Below are 20,880 nucleotides of genomic sequence, written 5' to 3'. Positions count from 1 at the left end.
TCCCGGGGTCAACACAGGCCAATCATAGCTCCATAGCTACCTATGACAACAACACCATTTCCGCGCCAGCAGGATTTCACCGGTTCTTAAAAACGGTAAGCCACTTCCCCATCGACATTCTTGTGTCGATAGATTGCTCATATTGTCCCGAGCATAGTTGTGCCTTATGGACGATTAGCAATTTTGTGTGTGCAAGGCTTTTCACACAACATTACATGCGATACGTCAGCTAACCCACGCCATGCCACTGTCACTCATTACAGTTGGATGACAAGACGTTGCCGAGAATTGAAAGCTGCCAAGAAATCCGAAATCCGCTAGGATTTTTACCGTATCCGGGTCTTGTAAGTGCTACTGAACCGCGTACACAGGGAATGCAGACCTAAGCAGGGAGATCGAAATATATCATGCATTGAATTTTGGGCAAACAACAGTATCAGTGCTCATACATAATAAGTCGATCTCCAGCATTGTTCGGGCCTCGGAAGCACCCACTTTACGATGGATGAGTCAAGCCTATACAAAGCATTATTGCAAGGTGACATGGAACGCCTCCCTGCACAAGAATCGAACACAGTTCGCATCTTTATTAGTTCCACATTCACAGGTAAGAAAATTATAAAAATTCTGCGGTATAGAAATTTACGTACTTCGCCAACATGTTTCACTCTGATGCAGCCTGCAGGCTTAAAACGTCCCATAACATACAAGGATAACGCCCTACCCCAAAGAAGTATCATCACAGGACCGGTAGCTTGGGCGTGGTTTGCTGCGGTTCCGTAGTCCTACCACTCCCTTTGCGGTTGTGTTCCCCACTCCCCCAACACAACCGGCAAAGGGAGTGGTAGGGCTACGGAACCGCAGCAAGGGCGTGGTATGATCACGTCTTAATCTACATACAGTAAAAGTAATTGCACTCTCGCTTTAAAACGCTATTCGTCTTAAGATTGTTTCTTCATCAGATAATTTCATTTTGGTCTTCATGTACAAGGTTGTAAAATGAACAAATTAAAGTGAGATAGTCAAATAAGGACAGCTTTTCACTGCCATTAAAATTTTCCTCCTTCAACGTTATATTTTCACATTGAATTATAAATATGTCCAAAGCAAGCTTGTAATGCAGTAAAAGTAATATATCTGGGTGATGCAAAACTCACGGACAAATGTAAGCTATATGTGATATGGTGATATCACATAGAAACTTCCATTTGTAAATTGTGACAATTCTAATAATTTTTCTACGTATTTAATTACAAATTTTGTTTCAAAACGGCTAGTACTACAGGTTTTTAATGTTACAGCACCTTTGCAATGTGCAGGATATGTTATTTTGCTCCGATGTAGATATGGCGGAGGAGAGAAACAAGCTAATGAGGGAAGCGTTTCCAATAATACGAACCTACTGCCAGAGTAAAGGTTTAGAGTTTGAAGTTGTTGACATGAGATGGGGCATTCGAGATGAAGCAAGTTCAGATCATATGACGTCAGAACTGTGCATCCGGGAGATTTCAAATTGCCAGCGGTTGTCAAAGGGACCAAACTTTGTGGTAAGAGAAAAAGTTCAATGTAATATTCTGGGTAATTTTTTTGAACTTTTATCTACATGAATGTTTAAATTACTTTTACCCGGTAGCTTATAGACTCTACCTCTGCACCCTTCCGCACACTTTTGCACTTTTCTGCTGTTTGCGCATTGTCGATCAATGTTTTCTGCTGATTTGCAGCTTGTCAGAAGGCTTATTATCTCATTGGCGATTGTCACTATTCACAGCAACTTAGGGAGTGTATTTGTTTAATTCAATTATAACAGTGAGATTCAGCCAACCAATTAGATAACAGCTTCAGAGATGCTGCACATTAGCCCAATGTTTTCTTTACTTTCTCCCGTGACACACACACTCTCTCTCTCTCTCTCTTACTTGTTGTACTTGTTGTCATTCAGCCAACCAATTGGATAACAGCTCCGAAGATACTGCACATTATTAGCCCAATATTTTCTTTACTTTTTCCTGTGACACACATTTTCTCTCTCTCTCTCTCTCTCTCTCTCTCTCTCTCTCTCTCTCTTGGTGTCATCTGTATGAATCTATTTGTCTCTTTATTAGGTTTTCCTTGGCAACAAATATGGTTATCGTCCTCTGCCTCCCCGTATCAAGGCAGAAGAGTTTGAAAAACTTCGCGATCTTGCAGAAGCAACTGCAAGTCAGGAAGACATGCAACTTTTGAACGATTGGTATTTGAAAGACACAAATGCAGTACCAGAGGAGTACGTACTTCAACCAATCACAACTTATCTGAAGCACTTCAACAATGAGGATGAGGAATTTTCAGATCTGCGAATGCAAGATCGACAGAAATGGTGGCAGGTGTTGCAAACGCTGCAGACATTACTGAAGATGGCTGCTGATACAGCGATTAAAACTGGAGTTTATGATGAAGAAAAAGTGGAAGCTCTGTTCATATCAGGTAAGCTTTTATCTTTTATCTTTTAATTTTCAAAATTTATATGTCCTCTAGTCTGTGTGGAGCACACTGTTCTTAATACCAAGTTACAGGCAAGTCAATAGAAAGCTTACCGGTACATTGGCAAGGCTTTAATAGAGGGCTTAAAAATACTGAGCCCGTACAAAATTTACACTTGAAACGACATGTAGCTGCAATAATTGTAGCCCTTGGTCCGTGCACCGGCTTCTTCTGTGGTGATGGAGCAGTCACGGTCAGACTGTGGTGCTGTTAAGCGACAGGTTGCCAAAGTCCTCTACAGCCTGTGAATTTTTGTTGGATTTTTTTGTACTAATTTGGCATTGTGCAACATCAAATCAAGTTGCAGACTATGGACCTATCCTGGAACTGCCTGAGGCTAGATTTTGATTCTGACTTTAACTGGGGTTTCGCTCAGTACAAGTTTTATATGATCGGATGAACCTTGAATAATACACACTCCACACTAAATTATTCAAAAGTCTGTATAGAGATAAAGATAATTCATCTTGAGTCTTACGTTTCATCAATTGTTTGTTTACAGTAACTGAGGAAGAAGTAACACAAGCAATTATAAGAAATCCCGAGGCGGCAGACCATTGTTTGTGTTTTGTACGAGAAATTGAAGATGCTCAGGGAATTGTAACTGATGAGGAAGCAAAGCATTATGTAGACCTGAAGGAAGAGAGGTAACAACATTGCATTTTGCTACACATTCCATTCCTAGCAATATATCCACTTAAATGCATTTGAAATGTGATCAAGTCACACGATAAACCACACTGAGCGACAGTATACCATGGAGCTTGATAAGTTTACGACATATGCAAAAGCAATAGAATAAATGAAGTGAACTTGTCAAAACTGAGTGGTATACCCATTGCTTGGATGTTTTATTGCTATTATATCATAACAGTATATTGAAATTCTGGTGTGAAATGTCAAAAAAGGAATTTTTCTCCAGTTATTACGAGAGCTCATTGTCCTATATCGCAATATAGCAAGTTTATTTTCACATCTCTACCAATCAGATCACTTCATTTGCACCATCAATATGCTGGTATAATATAAATATCCAATATACTGGTATGATATAAATATCGTTATATCATACCAGTATATTGATAGCACAAATACAGTGATCTAATTGGTCAAGACGTGAAAAGACAGTGGTATATTGGCGATATACCATGGCTGACATACGTGCGAGCTCTCAGCTTGAGCAAAAATCCATTTTTGACGTTCCACGCCAGAATTTCAATATACCGGTACTGTTATGATATAATAGCAATAAATCACACCCAGAGACGGTATACCACTCGCTTTTGACCAGTTCACTTCATATATGCACTCGCTATCGCTCGTGCATGTATGTCATGAACTGGTCAAAATCTCATGGTATACCGTCGCTGGGTGTGCTTTATTGCTTAAATATTGAGCTACCTGTCATGTTAGAGCTTTGAATTTGAACTGCATGGATGGAAGCATACAAATGTACCTAATACTGGTATATTAAGGCAATACCGAAGGATTCAAATTGCTAAGCAATGGTTGCTAAGGGCAATTTCCAAAATCAATCAAAATGCAAAGTTTTCATGGTTTTCTTTGCATAATAAAGATTTACAGAACCATACAATTCCAAAAGACGAAGTTTTGTCACGTGATTTGGTCAGTGACGTCACACATATACAAATTTTCACAGCTGTACTTTAAAACGTTTCAGCTCCTACAAATTTTCACCAAATTTTCCAAAATTTCAGAATGTTACACGTGAGATAATTGTTTAGAGCCCCTAGTATGGATTAGATTATCTGTTCAAGTACAAACGATTTTTGAACAGGAAAATATCTACTGTGTCATTTTGTGAAATTTTGAAGGGTTTTACGGCGATATCTCATAAATGGTCCGGAATTTGTAGAAACGCATGCTCATCTATATTCTCATGTATGACTTCAATAATCCTACCAAAAGTCAGCTAAATTGGTTTACAATTGAGAGAGTTGAAAGATTTTGAGCATTTTCAAAATACCAGGAGTCGAAAATCCATAAAAAACAACAGAATGGTAAGATTTTGCACGCGCAAAAGTGTGCGTTTGGAACGTTGCCAGCCAGAGCAACCAACGCGTGCTTTGAATCCTTCGGTATCGCCTTAAACACATGCTTGTATGTCAGTTCAAATCAAATGAGAGTACATATCATTGATGCTATTGTTTGACTGATGCAGCGTTCAAATTCTTTTTCTCCCAGAAACTATTGAAAAAAATCGTCTTTTCATTTTTCAGTTTACTAGATGAGGAAGCTCAAGCTTTACTAGCCAAACTAAAACGAGAAAAGCTGATTTCCAGAATGAGTAAAGGAATAGTCAGAAAGTGGTCTGTTCCGTGGACTTCAAACGGTATGGACCCATCTAATCCACGTCATAAGGAATACTTAGAAGCCTTGTGTGATGAATTTATTCAGAGCATCAAGCAGCTTATAGAGAAAGGATCAAACAAACAAACAAACAAGGTACCCGATGATGCATTGTACAAAGAAGTTGTACACCATGCAAAGTTCTGTGAGACAAAATGCAGGTATGTACTAATTGTATACATGGACATACATATCTATAGAGCCTGTTTTGCCTTGTTTAGATTTTGTCTGTTTAGATTTTGTTTAGATTTTGTCTGATAATATGCACCTCATAACTGAAACACCTAAACTCTTGCTCAAACTCTCAAATATTCTCTTACTGATTAAAGAACCATGCAAATTTGTTTGTTCTAGAGTAGCAAATTACAGTGTAACTGTACATTTACCAATATTTGGAATTCATAATGACTGCCATCCCCATTTTAACACTTTCGTAGGGAGAAGTTGTATTTTTCATTTTCAAAAACTAATGAAGTTGGTGAAAACTTTACATACTCCAAGAGCTTCAAAATGAGTCCATACAAGTGGCAGATCAGAGAAATTGCAAAAATTTGAGAGTGAATATCTTTACCCAAGGCCCATAGCAAGTACGCACAGAACACTATGAATACAAATCTAGTGTTTAGCAGTAGTCTGTTCAGTTTATTTCAAATAATTATTTCATTTTCATGATTTCTACAGTTATTACCATACTTACCTTGCACAGCAAACCTAAAGTGCATTGTGTGCATGTGTCTCGAAATGTGCATGTGAAAGCTTGGCTTGGAGGACTTGCTTTATCATATGGCATGTTTGATGAGACTGGACGTTTACCTGGTACAACGCTCCTGGAGAGTAGTTTTTACTGCTGTATTTTTGAAAGTTGAGCACTTATCACTTGCCTTGCGCATCAAAACCCGCAATGTACTGGTGATACTTATATGATACAGCGTGATTCTCATTTATTGCTTACCTCACAAAAATACACTGGTTGTAACCACATACTGTAAAGTCAGAAATGTGCGATATTGACTTAGTTTCTTCTGTATCAAAGATCCTTCCGTGGCAGACAGTCTATGTTAGAATCAGTGGAGGAGTATGTCAAAAACTTCAGTAAGAATAAACCACTGTGCATCCACGGAGCATCAGGATCTGGAAAGACCTCAGTGATGGCAATGGTTGCCCAGAGCTCCAGGAAATGGCTGCGGTCAACCGGCATTTGTGTGCTCCGATTTCTTGGAACGTCACCACAGAGTACAGCAATTCACCAAACACTTCAAAGTATATGCAAACAGGTAAATCATGAAATCAAAGTTTCTAAACATATGAACTGTAAGACAATAAGTTGTACCACGGTCAAGGACACAGTGCTGGTTTCTTGCAAGCTTGGAACTCATCAATCATCCCCAATCACCAGCATACCAATGAGCTGGCTTGTTCTTTTTTCCTGTAACTGTGTGTAGCAGTATACACCCAAAAGCCTCTTTGCAAAATGCCCTGCCAGGTTTAGCCTCTTATGATCAGTGTTTTAACTGAGCAAACACAACATCAATAACAAAGTCCAAGTCATCAAAGTTTGAGCATTATGTGATTTTTAACTCACATTTGGTATACCAATGTGAGGTTCGTATGAGCTGAAGTTGGTGGCATCTGTATGTACATGTATGTGTGTATGTATAGTATTTCCATCAAGTTCAAAAACTCGCACGCCGCTGCACTTTTTAGCTTGGTATTTCGTGTGTTGATGCATCCTGAGCTATAGAAGATGGGATTTTGTTCAAATGAAGTTTGCATTAACAAAATTATGCAAATGAGCTTAAAATGGTCAAAAATTAATAACTCAAGAACCACTGTTTTGATTGCTTTTAAAATTTGTGTGCAAGTACCTTAGGTAAACCTCATACAGTTTTATGAATATCGTTAAGATATCTTTAATTTTGTATTTTTGCTGAATTTTTTGGTGAAATTTCTCATTTTAAGTAAAATTTGTTCTTCTCTCAAACCGCCGGCCCAACTGCTCTTAAATTTTGGTTAGATGTTTGAAAGGGTGGTACCCTCTAATTTAATGAAATTCAGACAAAATTGGAAAAAATTACTGTTTTGGGGCAATTATTGTCATTTTTTTGTCAAAAAATCTTTAAAAAATATTTTCTTTTTCAAGCCCCTGGACAGACAGCTTTTATATTTGGTATACAGATGTCCAGGGATGACAATTGTGAGATATGTGGAAGTTGTCCTGAAATATACAAATTCGTATTTTTAAGGCAATTTTGTCATTTTTGGTCAAGAAAACTTGTTCTCAAAATTACTTGTGTCATAGCTTTGTAATTTGGTACAAAAGTCCTGAGAGATGTTATTAGATAAATTTGATTCTCAAAGAGTTTGGAACCCCCAAATTTTTATATTTCAAGTAATTTTCTCAGTTTGTGACCTTAAATGACCTACACCAACCAAGGATATGTTGTGAGAAAGTTTTGAAGGCTGTGAACATAATTTTGTCATATTTGGTATCATTTTGCAGTAAAATTTGATCCAGAAAACAAAGCTAAGGTAAATTTTTCATTGCGGACCAATATTTGCAACTTTTCCAGGTAAGACACACAAGAACTGTTGACTCGGAGAAATTTGGAGCCAGGATAATTCCAGATGTGGTAATCATCCCCACAGTGGAAGGCATTTCACTATCTGTAACTGATTTAAGTGCTGTTTACATTCGAATGATAGCACTCATAGTATTTATTAAAACATCCCCAAGATTGTAAATACATTTCCTGCCATTTGGCGTAATGTAAACATGGTCAATACCAAGGGGTGGATCATTTGATATTCAGGAGGGGGTAGGGTCTAGAAGATTGATGAGGTAGCATTACTTTTTTACCAGATCCCTTATACCTTTTTTCCCAGTCTTTATTTTTTCCCTGCTCTCCCACCTTTTCTTTTTGTCAAGCCTTCTCTGGCTAATTTTTCGTTGACATTTGCTTATGTATGTAGGGTCTGCTTGTCCCATTGCTATAGAAGTTGATATGCATGTTCGTAAAGATGACCTCCAGTACCTAAGTTGCAGACCTTATTTGCCTTTGTCATTCGTTTTTTTTGGTTTAAATATTTCTTGAATGGACCAATTCAAACTGAATTCAAACCGGTATTTTTTGTATTGTTTTACATATAAGTGTCATAGCTTTTAAACAAGTTAAGGAATTTCAGTGATTCTCAGATTCTACATTGTCCGTGATCCACCAATTACAGACAATAAGTGTTGCATTCCAAAGAGAGGTCAACAGCTTACACAAACAGCTGATTCAATGAAACAAATTGGACACTTGTACTGCATACAAAATTAACTTCTTTGGTACAGTATCTGTAACTTTGATCATTTACTAGTATTCATTTTTGGCCTAGAAAGCAAGTACGTTTTCTTGTCCTCGTTTCAAAGTATGTATGTTGAATTAGCAATATAAAGTATAAATGTGCAAACAGAATGTATTATTGCATGCCTCGTATATCGAACGTCACGCGCTCCATAGGATTCAATGGTAACTCGTTGGTGACGTCGCGGGTCGCATAGTCATCATTGGACTAAAAGTGAACCGGAACTATTTTCAACTTGAAAACTTTTGGATGTAAAAGTCTCGAAATTTCATGTTTTGCACAGAAAATCCGGTTTTTGGAAAATTTCGCATAAAATATTGATAAATATATCAATGTGCCATTTGATGATGAAAATCATTCTATTTTTAACCGTTTTTCGTCTAAATGAAAAAAAGCATTTGTCTATAATTTGCCAATAAAGGAAAATATTTTTGGTGCAAACTGCGTTAGAGAGGCATGTAATAAAAACATTATAGCCCAAACAAGGGACTATGTACCCTTGGGGTAGGAGACCATTTGCCCGACGTAAGGAGGGCAAATGGTCACCTACCCTCGGGCACATAGTCCCATGTTTGGGCTGTAATATATATTATGTACTGGCACTATGAAAGTGGTATGTTTGAACAATGAATTCCAATGCTTTTCAACATGATTGTCAGAATATCAAGAAATTCTCTTTTACCAGTATTTGAAATTCAAAATGGCCGCCATCCTAGTGTTCATGCCGGAAAATTAAATTTTTGATGTTCACAAAACCAATACAGTAAAAACTTTACATATTCAAAGAGCTTTAATATGAGCCCCACAAGCAATAGACTGGAGAAGAATTTGAGAGTCCAAAAATCTCTCCCTTAGGCCTCCCTTTGACCCGAACAAGGATTCAATACATGAATGTTGGACAATTTTCCTTTGCAGATCTGTGAGGCTTATGGTCATCCACCACCAAATGAAGAAACACTGGGAGATTACACAGCAACAACGCAGTATTTTAAGAAACTACTGGACACAATTCCATCTGAGAATGCTCCCTTGGTGTTGGTTCTTGACAGCATTGACCAACTGTCTAGCACTCATGATTCGCATGCCCTTAACTGGCTTCCGAAGACACTCCCTAGTCATGTCAGAATTGTTGTATCTATGTTGCCTGATGTACATGGATGTCTTGAGTCGCTGCGCAGAAATCTGCCTGACAAGCAGTGTTACATGGAGATGCAACCTCTGACTGGTGAAATGGGTAAGGATATTCTTGATGCATGGCTAGAGAGCAGGCAAAGACAGATAACAGAGAAACAGCGAGAGACAATTCTCACCTCTTTGGAGAAATGTCCGCAACCTCTGTTCCTGAAAATTGCGTTTGATAACCTGATCCACTGGAAGTCCTATACACCCGCTGAAGATACAGCTATTGCCAACACGGTGCGTGAGGCGATTGAGGTTTTGTTTTCAGGTTTGGAAAAGAAGTATGGGCAGGTGTTTGTTTCGCGTGCTCTGGCGTACATCACTGCAGCTAAAGATGGAATAACAGAAGCAGAGCTGGAGGATGTGCTATCATTAGATGACACAGTTCTCGGTGACGTTTATCAGTACTGGGATCCTCCATCAGAAGATATCGTGCGAATTCCGCCCTTGCTCTGGAAACGCACAAGATATGAAGTTGATGAATACCTGGTTGAGAGGCAAGCTGGTGGCAAAACAGTCCTGGCTTGGTATCATCGGCAATTCATTGAAGCGGCCCAAAAGAGGTACTTAGGGGACAAAGACAAAGCAGAAATTCACAGCATGCTAGCTGAATATTTCCTGGGCACATATGCTGATGGGAAATGCAAATTTCTAAATCTTGTGAAAAGGAAGAAAATATTGACAAATGCGGATCGTCAAGTGGCATCTCAACCCTTGGAATATCAGAAGGGGGTATTCAACCTCCGGAAGTTATCTGAGTTACCCTATCATCTGCTTCATGCCGGAAACCTGGAAAAATTGAAGGAAGAGGTTCTCTGTCGGTTTGATTGGATTTTGACAAAACTGAGGGGAACTTCATTCTTGGAAGTCATCCAAGACTACAACAGTGTCCTGGAAGTTGTTGAGGACGAGACTGTGCAGTTAGTTCATGATGGGTTGATGTTAGCCGGCAGCAATCTGAAAAGTGATCCATTGTCACTAGCAGGTCAAGTTATCGGTCGATTGCATGGGATCACTGGGCAGGATCACCAGCTGGTTGTTAACTTAGTTGAGCAGGCGTTTGAGTGGTGTCACAAGACTGAGCTACCTCTGCTGGTACCAAAGACAGGATGCTTGATTCCACCTGGGGGACCACTGAAAACCACCCTTGCAGGTCACGTAAAGAGATTGGAGGTGGTTGCCATGACAAACGACATGAAACATATCGTCTCGTGCTGTGAAGTTTCCAAATCAGAATGCATGCTGAATGTGTGGGACTTTGAGAAATTTGAGCTTGTTCATGTTCTCAAAGCAAAACCAGGAGGTAAACCACATGCAATAATTATGAATGATCAAAGGAAAGTAATTTGTGGAGCTGGACCCTTCAGTATTTTCTCAATAGAAAGTGGGGAGCTTCTCCAGACAGTTGGCTCCTCGGATCATAAAGTTGTTGCAGTTGCATTGTCTCAGAATGACGAATGTCTATATACAGTGACTGACAAAAATCAGTTAAAGATATGGGAGATTTTGCACAATAAGTGTAAAGTTTCAGTGCCTACAAGTCACCAAGGAAATGTTACACAGCTCTGTGTCTCCAATGATGGCAGATTTGCGGTTACAGCTGGGCAGGATCATGTGGTTAAAGTATGGGACACAACAACTGGAGAAATACGTGGGAACTTTGAAGGCCATTCTAAACCAATTTCATGCTTGACAATTGCCCCCGACAACTCTACAATCATCTCTGGAAGTGAAGATTCAAGTGTAAAGATCTGGAAGGTGGACGCAACGGATAAAAATCTTGTTGCATCCATACAGGCCCATTCAAAGCAGGTGTCAGTTGTCAAGCTTATACGAGGTGGGACCCTGCTGCTTTCAGGATCCAAAGACCAGACATTAAAATTGTGGGACGTGCAGACACAAGTCTGTCTACAAGTGTACAGAGGTCACCAGGATGTAATATGGTGTCTGGCAGTAACCAAAGATGAAAAGATGATGGTCTCTGGTTCCAAGGATGATCTGCTGAAACTGTGGGACATAGATACCGGTGAATGCCTGATCACATATGAAGGACATTCATCGTGGATCTCCTGTGTTTGTGTGACAAGTGATGGACAGCATGTCATCTCAGGATCAAATGACAAAACAGTAAAGATTTGGAAGATAACCAAGGATACAAATGTGAGTAATTAAATTTAATACATTATATATTGGTTTACGTTGAATTGGTAACTACTTTTTGCATTTCATTTAATGGACTAGTTTTTTTTTATCAGTTTACATTTTATGGAGATGTGTTGAATTTCATAAAAAGCAAAATATATTTTTTATGCCAACATTTTGTAGTGCCTTCATTTCCATTATCCATTCATTATATTTCTCAATGGTTAACACTCTATGCATGAACACTTACAACATACTTGTGTTTTGTTCTTCCAGGCTCTACACAGAGAACGACATGAAACTCAACCAACTGCTGTGTCAATTACAAGCAATGGTACTGTGGCAATATCAGCAGCACCGAATGATACAACAAGGATATGGTCCTTCGAAACAGGGAAAGACCTGCATGTACTTCAGAATGATAGTGCCTGCATCGCATTAATGCCTGATGATTCTAAACTGGCAACAGGGTCAGCTGATAAAGTTATCCGAGTTTGGAACCTGCAGAGTGGAGAAATAGTCCACAGCTTGGAAGGCCATGAGCGAGGCATTGCTTGTCTTACGGTGACTCATGATAACAGGTACTTACTGTCAGCGTGTAAGGGCAATAGTATAAGAAAATGGGATTTGTATACTGGCGAGAGTTTCCCTGAATGGACAGGGCATGACAAACCAATCAAAGGTCTGGCAGTTACGCCTGATAACAGCAAGTTGATTTCTGGCTCAAGTGATGGCAGTGCGAGACTTTGGGATATCAACAATGGTGAATGCCTCCGAATCCTTACTGGACACACTGGTTCTGTAGACTGCATCGCCATATCACCCAATGGTAGCTACATTGCAACTGGATCAATGGACAAGACCATGAGGGTGTGGAATGTGAACTCTGGGAAGTGTGTCGACGAAGTTACTGACTTTGACGATTCCGTCAAATGCAACGGTTTTACACATGACAGTTCACTGGTAGTTGCTGGATCTCATGAGTCCAATAGACAACTCAAAATGTGGCATGTGGATAGCAAGGGCCACTGGTAAGTCTCATAACAGTATTTCCCCGGTAATAAGTCCCCAAAGCCACCGTTTGGGGGGACTTATAGGTTTGGTCATGTCCATGCGTCCATGCGTGCATGTGTCCGTCCGTTTATGCAGATATCTCAGAGATGCCTGGAGTGATTTCATTTAAACTTGGTACAAGGATTACTTCATATGTCATGCATATGCATGGTGATTTGTTTCATGATACAATCCAATATGGCCGCTGTGCAGCCATTTTGTTACCATTTTTTCATGTACAGAGCCATAACTCAGGCACATCTCAACCGATTTTATTCAAAGTTGGTATAAGGACATTGACCTATGTCATACATACGCATGTCAATTTATTTCATGATATGATCCAATATGGCTGCAAGGCAGCCATTTTGTCAAAATTTTTCCATGTTCTTAGCCACAACTCAGCCACGTCTCAACCAATTTTATTCAAAGTTGGTACAAGCACATTGACCTATGTCATATATATGCACGTGGATTTGATTTACGACACGGTTGAATATGGCTGGGTGGTGGCCATTTTGTTACAATTTTTTTCATGTCCGGACCATAACTCAGACATGTATCAACTGATTTTATTCAAAGTTTGTAGAAGGACATGAACTTATGTCATACATATGTATTTCGATTTGTTTAACGATATGATCCAATATGGCCACGTGGTGGCCTTTTTGTTGCAATCTTTTCATGTCCAGAGCCATAACTCAGTCAAGTCTCAACTGATTTTATTCAAAGTTGGTAGAAAGACATTGACCTATGTCATAAATATGCATGTCTATTGGTTTCAGAATCCACCGCAATACGGCTGCCTGATAGCCATTTTGTTATGATTTTTTCATGTTTGGAACCACTACTCAGACATGTATCAACTGATTTCATTCAAAGTTGGTACAAGGACATTGACCAATGTCATAAGTATGCATGTCTGTTGGTTTCACAATTCAATGCAAAATGGATGCCTGGTGGCCATTTTGTTATGTTTATTCATGTACAGAACCATAACCCAGACATATTTCCACCAATATCATTCAAACTTTGAACAAGGACACTGACTCATGTAATACATATGCACATCAATTTGTTTCACGACATGTAGGAGTGTCATGTAAATTATTGAATTGTCATAATTAGGCTGATATGTGAAGAAATACTGCACATCAAGTATCTTGAAACTTGGTACAGATGTTAAGCTCACATTGCTTTAACCCTTTGAACCTGGCTCGGACAGAAATGTCCGATGACGTCATAGAGTACCAGGGGGTCAGGGTGCAAAGGGTTAACAGAGAATAAAGACATTTATCAGTGTCAAGTTAATTAATTTGCAATTGCATATGTAATGAACTTTCCTAATTAAAATGATATATTCACAAATACTTCATCGAATTTGATGAAACTTGGTACAGATGTTGATCTCATAGTGTTGTAAATACAATTCAATGACACTTAGCGGTATCATTCAAAGTAATTGCTAATTTGCATTTACATAATGATTTTTTGTTGTTAGGGTGCATGTCCAGAAACACTGCATGGTGAGAAATGCTTTATGAAATATGGTATCAATGATAATATTGTGAGTGTTATGATAGAATGCAAAAATGTTTGGCAACATCCTGTTGATTTATTACTACTGTAATGGACTCATTTAATGACGTTTTGTTATGAGGATGGTGGCTTACATTTGTTTTATGTTTTCACCACCATGGAAATCATTCTCGGCCATTAAGCCCCATCGCTGTACCGCAGTATGTTTAATCACAGACCTAATTAATGAAGAGGACTCTATCCTCACCAAGGACTTGTAATTAAACGGGAAGTTACAGAACCGTGGGCGCACAATAGGCAGATTACTTATGACGCAGCTATTTGCATACACTGGGCGGGAGTTTTTGAATTCTCATAGCATAGCTTTGACTGTATGAGAAATTTGAATAATCATGATGGATACTTTCGTGATATATGCAAGAAGGGTCAAATGGTTGTACAGGGAACACATTTTGACATATATGCGTTCTCACGACAAAAAAAAACGAAACATTTCTTCAGTTTATTTTCAAGTCAAGTTTAGTCGCTACATATTCACAGACATCATACGCAAGATTCATTAACAATGAATGCCTGAAACATGGCAAAATTATGGGACTCTGGGACCAAACACGGCACATCCGATGAGTAGCGAGGCATTTTTACATTTGCATAGATTTGCAATAATCTGGTTTTTTAGTCCCCAAGGACACCGTCGGGGGGGGGGGACTTATAGGTTTGGTCATGTCCGTGCGTGTGTGCGTGTGTGTGCGTGCGTGCGTCCGTTCACGCAGATATCTCAGACATGCCCTGGTCAATTTCTTTCAAACTTTGCACAAGGGTAGTACCTACCCCATACAGATGCACGTCAATTTGTTTCACAATGCGATCAAATTTGGCCGTGTTAGAGGACTTTTTAGTTTACACCACCATAGACTACCATGTATAAGTCAGCTGTCCATAGAATCCCATGTATAACTTAGGCCAAGTAAAATAAAAATTTAGTTTCTCACATATTCATGTTGCAAAAAGGATTCAGTGACACAGTTTTTAGTCCCCACGGATGAAGTCCAGGGCCTTATAGATTGGGTCATGTCCCTCCGTTCACGCAGATATATCAGATATTTTGACAAAATGTCACGTGACCTTGGTGACCTTTGACCTCAAATATACATATTTGTCCATAACTCAGTAACCACAAGTGCTACACCTTCATATATGGTATGATGGGACACCTTATGACCCCACATATTGTATTTCATTAATTATGTGCATATCTAATTTTGAGCGAGCCAATGGAGCTTGAGGTCTGATTTTGGCATATAGGGATAACTTAGCAATACAATTTTTTTGATAAAATGTCACGTGACCTCTGTGACCTTTGACCTCAAATATACATATTTTTCCATAACTCTGTAACTACAAGTGCTGCACCCTTCATATATGGTATGATGGGACACCTTATGACGCCACATACATGTATTGTACCTCATTAATTATGCACATATCTAATTTTGAGCGAGCCAATAGAGCTAGAGGTCTGATTTTTGGTATATAGGGATAACTTAGCAATACAATTTTTTTGACAAAATGTCACGTGACCTCGGTGACCTTTGACCTCAAATATACATATTTGTCCATAACTCAGTAACCACAAGTGGTACACCCTTCATATTTGGTATGATGGAAAACCTTATGACACCACATACTGTACCTCATTAATTATGTGCATATCTAATTCTGAGCAAGCCAATAGAGCTGGATTTCTGATTTTTGGTATATAGGGATAACTATAGGATAGAAATTTTTTGACCAAATGTCATGTGACCTCGATGACCTTTTACCTAAAATATACGTTTATGTCAATAAATAAGTAACCACAAGTGCTATGTCCTTTATATTTAGTAGGATGAAAGACCTTATGACAACACACGCTTTGCTTCATTAATTATGCACATATCTAATTCTGGGCAAGCGAATAGAGCTAGAGGTCTGATTTTTGGCATATAGGGATTAATTAGCAATACAATTTTTTTTCAGAATGTCACGTTACCTCGATGACCTTTGACCTTGATTATACATATATATGCATAACTCAGTAACCACAAGTTCTATACCTTCCAATTTTTTATAGGATATTAGACCTGAAGATGTCACATCTTGTACCTCATTTATTATGCACATATGTATTTCTTGGCTTGCCAATACAGCTAGAGGTCTGATCTTTTTTTTCCGATTAGAACCATAACTTAGACGTGCCTCATGTGTTTCAAATTGGGAACAACGACATAGACCTATGTGCCCATAGATCTCAACATATACACTCCAGTGATACTTCTTGATGACCACATTTCCCTGCCCCATCAAGACTAATATTCCTTTACAAGTGGGGACTATGTCATTGTCAATGACTTGTACAGGGGAAGTTCTGTTTAAAGTACCCATTAGCAAGCGGGGAATGTGTCATCAACGATGACTTGTTGTATATTGCTTCAGATTGGATAATTGTTATCCAGAAAGTTAGCATTCACGTTTATTGAAGCTGCACTGCATGATGTGCTCCTGATGTGGTGACTACTGTTCCGGGGGTACCTTCATCACGATTAGGGTCAGAGATGTTGGAGAACCCATACATAAGTGAAACTTATACTAAGATCCAAAAAATAAATTTTGCTGTTCCAATAATATGGTTTTCAAAAATAGAGTAGATTGGTCTGTAGGGCTTTTTTATCCAGAACATTTTTATTTTTAAATATGCAATTTTTCAGGGGTTCAGGGCGATCAAACACTGGCCACAAACATTTCAAGAAAAATGTATCATACGTATAGAAGGAATAAAAACATAAAAGACTTCCTCGTTCAAGCAAAAATCAAATGCCAAGTAACAAACACGTGATTTTACGGTTTTTTTCTTTCTTTATTTTTACTTCTGTGTTTACATAGCTCAAAAAAGTTTAGGGTCGGCAGGCAAAATATAGGGTTGGTCGGGTTATTGGAACAGCACAATTTTTTTCTTTGGCCTAATGGTCTGCCTGTGTGTGCAAGTTTAAGATAAAACAGAGATAGCAAGGTAGTCAACTACGTTGCAAACTCATTTTAATGCAAACTTGAAATGTTTTGTATTAGAACTTCACTTTAGTTGCCATTTGACAAAAGCTTACAATCATCGGTACTGTATTTGCATTTCAGTAAACTTGCAAAAGAGTTCAAAGGTCACCATCATGCTGTCATGGTCCTCCATATCACAGAAGATGATAGATTTCTCCTGTCTGGATCTCGTGACTGCACACTGAAAGTTTGGGACTTGAAATCAGCCATATTGTTGACATCATTTGACTTCCAGTCCCAGGTGAAACTGATTGGCGTATCCAGGGAAATCTCTCCTGATAGTGGCAGTTACAAAGTTTTCGCCGCAAATAAGTCAGGAATGGTTGGCTTCTTTGATTTACAACTGAAATCAGCTTTGCAGGGGTAAGTAGGTGTGTATATATCTATATGTCTGCTTTGATGATGAGTTAAATATTCAAATCCAAAAGTCGATTTTCTTCTCTTTCGAGACAACTGTCTGGACCCTGCATGCTTTTGTTGTGCCTGTTTCATTCTGTAATTTAAGACATGCCAAAAAATATTCAATGAAAGTTCTTAAAACGTACGAAAATGTACCTTTTATCAGGGCAGGCTTAGATACTTGACAACGTACTTCAGTCAGCAGAGAAGATTACAAGGCTGTTTTATGATGTGAAAATGATCAAAGTCATTTCCCAAGGCAGCAAAAACCATAGTCCTTTTATAATTCTGAGCATAAGGGTTTTGCCTTGACTAATCTCTTCTCTCATTGTAAAGTGTATCATAAGCTTCCACTTTAATGTAATAATTCCTTCTTATTTCTTTTTAGCACCTGTTCACTGAAGACAGTGTGACAATATAATCACTTTGTAAGTCTGTGTGTATGTCAGTGTGTCCTGTAACCCATCTCCACACCAAATTTGTTTCTCATTAACTTAGTAACTCTCCAATTTTTGCTCTCTCTTTACCAGGTATGTACCTTCGGAATCTGACTCAGTTCCAAGACGCATAAAAGAAAAATCCTCGTTTTGTGACCTTTTGTAGAATTCTGATATGCTCACCAATGTGAAATGAAGTCACCAGGCTCATAAATTCACACAACAAACTGGCATATCAACTAGAAGTACAATGTTCTAATGTACATTTCCGTCATGATACACCGATCATACAAACTTGTGTAGTTCCACAACAAGTCAGAAGTCAATATTGGTTATAGTTAATAGACACAGGAAAGTTGGGAGGACACATTACTTTTCAATTAGAGGTTGCATATGCCTGCCTGCATATGTCAGTGGTTGTAATATGGCTGCTGTGAGGAAGTATTTTGTCACAGTGTAAACATCACAGCTTGGTTTTTCTGACAGAATATATGTAGCAATCGCACGTTCTGGATGAAACAAAGCGAAGAATTGTAACTTGCTTTGGCCTTTAGTGATACTACACACATACAGTCATTCAAAGAAGTAGAAGTCAACTGATATTATTCTAAGAAGATCATTTTGCACTGTTCTAACAAACTTGTCAACAGGGTCTGTACACTCCTTGAAAGTTCTTAAAAGTTTTCTTACATTTAAGCTGCCTGAAAAGTCCCGGACGAGTTCTTGAAAATGAAATTTAGTCCTGGAAAGTCCTTGAAAGTCCTGGAAAATTCGCCCATAATTTTTGAAATCGACAAGATGAACCATTGAGATATTGTAAATATGACATGTAAAATGATATATATAACGACATCTTGTAAAAATTATATATGACCAGATGTGAACTGAATGGGCTCACATGTTTAACAGTGACAACAGGTTCATTTATAGTAGTACAATTCACAAAAAAATCAGATATCAGTTATATCATTATATGTAGCAGGTTTCATCAACTTTCGCACAGTACTCTCAGAGTTAAATCACTAATTACAAAAGTTTATTTAATATGCAAATGAGCTTTTTATTAACTTGACACTACTCAATGCTTCATGGAACAATTAGATATCTATCAGATCAACATATGTAGCATGTTTCATCAAATTTGATGCTGTAATTCTGGAGTAATATACCACTAGTTACAAAGTCCCTTAATTAACTTGACACTGCTCAGTGATTCATGTGATAATTAGATATTTATCAGATCAATATAGGTAGCAGGTTTCACTGAATTTGGTGCCGTAATTTTAAAGTGATATCAGACCCGTTAGGATTTTCCAACCTGCATAAAGCGAATGTTTTTTTATTTGCGTAAAATGGATCAAAAACGCGTACAATATGTAAGTACCTATAAAAAAGCTGTATACGCGATATCAAAATCCGGTTCAAAAGTCAATTAATGAATAAAGTGTTCAATAAACATCAATAGTGACATTGTCTTTTTGTTGGTTAGTTTTACTATCTTTAGCTCTGTTCTGTTCCCTGTCAACGGTATTGATTCATTTTTTACTTTTTCTGTCTAATACATCTGACGATGTCTTAATTTGCTGGCTCAACTCTATCATTCAGTATCATTGGTGCTCTGAAGTCAAATTCACAGTTTTGGGCCTTCCATGGTTGGGACCATCAGATCATTTATCACATTTTCACTCAGACAACTATGGTTCGATGTTTTAATTGTGTTTTTGGTACTGAGCCCACGTTCACATCATGGACAGATAAGACTGAAATCACGGTCGCAATTATGGCCGACTTTGTCGCCATGGAAGCATGGAAACACCACTGCGGCTCAATGGCTGGCTACCGTCCCTGGTTTGTTGCTTGACGTCTTTTTAGGCGAGCGGCAGGCTCACCTATTTTTCACACTTAATGTACCCACCTTACATACAGCCACATCATACATCATTTGAAAGCTTATTATCTCTACTTCAAGAAAATTGACGATGTGGAGCTGCCAAGTAGGGCCATAACCCCCTAATTTGCATAATTCACATAGGTACCCAATTTGCATAAATGTGATATAAAATTAGGAAATTCATTGTTAACTACTCTAAACATACTTTTAAACTATTGAGTGATATATCAAATGAAAGGTATTTACATGTAGAATACAAAATTGATATCCAAAAAGATATTTAAAATGGTTTTACTGAAATATTTTCATATTAATACTGAAAAAAATATTTTACCCTTTTGAATAACAATATCTCAAAAATTGGAACACATACAGCCACATCATACAGCCACATTATACATCATTTGAAAGCTTACTATCTCTACTTGAAGAAAATAGACAACATTTAGCTGTCAAGTACGGCCGTAGCCCCTAATTTGCATAAGTCCCACGGGTACCAAATTTGCATAAATGCGATTAATATTAGATATTTATTATTCACTACTCGAAAAATACTTTTAAACTATCGAGTGATATATCAAATAAAAGGTATTTGCCTGTAGAATACTAAAAAGACATCCAAAAATATATTTAAATTCATTTTACTGAAATATTGTCATATTTATATTGAAAAAATATTTTCCCCTTTTCAATAACAATATTTTAAAAAAATTAATACAAAAACCAAATCTTAAAAGAATTATACATACATTATTTGAAAGTCTTACTATCATCATACGTTTTGAGCTTACTATCTCTACTTCAAGAAAATTGACAATGTGAAGCTGTCAAGTACTGACATGGCCCTTAATTTGCATAATTTACATGGGTACCCTATTTGAATGAATGCGATATAAAATTAGAAATTTATAA

General features: G+C 38.0%; 1 protein-coding gene across 4 annotated transcripts; it reads left to right on the top strand.

Moving 5' to 3' along the window:
• The first annotated feature begins 9 nt into the window (after positions 1-9).
• LOC139144023 (NACHT domain- and WD repeat-containing protein 1-like) lies at positions 10-19,539 on the top strand. Of its 4 annotated transcripts, XM_070714668.1 has the most exons (12): positions 10-95; positions 264-607; positions 1,345-1,547; positions 2,106-2,466; positions 3,026-3,170; positions 4,764-5,054; positions 5,927-6,167; positions 9,157-11,580; positions 11,839-12,593; positions 17,323-17,604; positions 18,029-18,068; positions 18,171-18,302. In XM_070714668.1, the coding sequence occupies exons 2-11, from the start codon at positions 502-504 to the stop codon at positions 18,051-18,053; spliced, it is 4,833 nt and encodes a 1,610-aa protein (XP_070570769.1). In that variant the 5' UTR covers positions 10-95; positions 264-501; the 3' UTR covers positions 18,054-18,068; positions 18,171-18,302. The 4 variants fall into 4 exon arrangements, with proteins under 4 accessions (XP_070570769.1, XP_070570767.1, XP_070570770.1 ...); XM_070714666.1 differs by lacking the exon at positions 18,029-18,068 and having other exon boundaries at positions 18,171-19,539; XM_070714669.1 differs by lacking the exon at positions 18,029-18,068 and having other exon boundaries at positions 17,323-17,612; positions 18,171-19,539.
• Positions 19,540-20,880: the final 1,341 nt, after the last annotated feature.

The sequence above is a fragment of the Ptychodera flava genome, chromosome 11, assembly GCF_041260155.1.
Source record: "Ptychodera flava strain L36383 chromosome 11, AS_Pfla_20210202, whole genome shotgun sequence".
In the NCBI taxonomy this organism is placed as follows: domain Eukaryota; kingdom Metazoa; phylum Hemichordata; class Enteropneusta; family Ptychoderidae; genus Ptychodera; species Ptychodera flava.
This window is presented reverse-complemented; position numbering and strand designations above follow the sequence as displayed.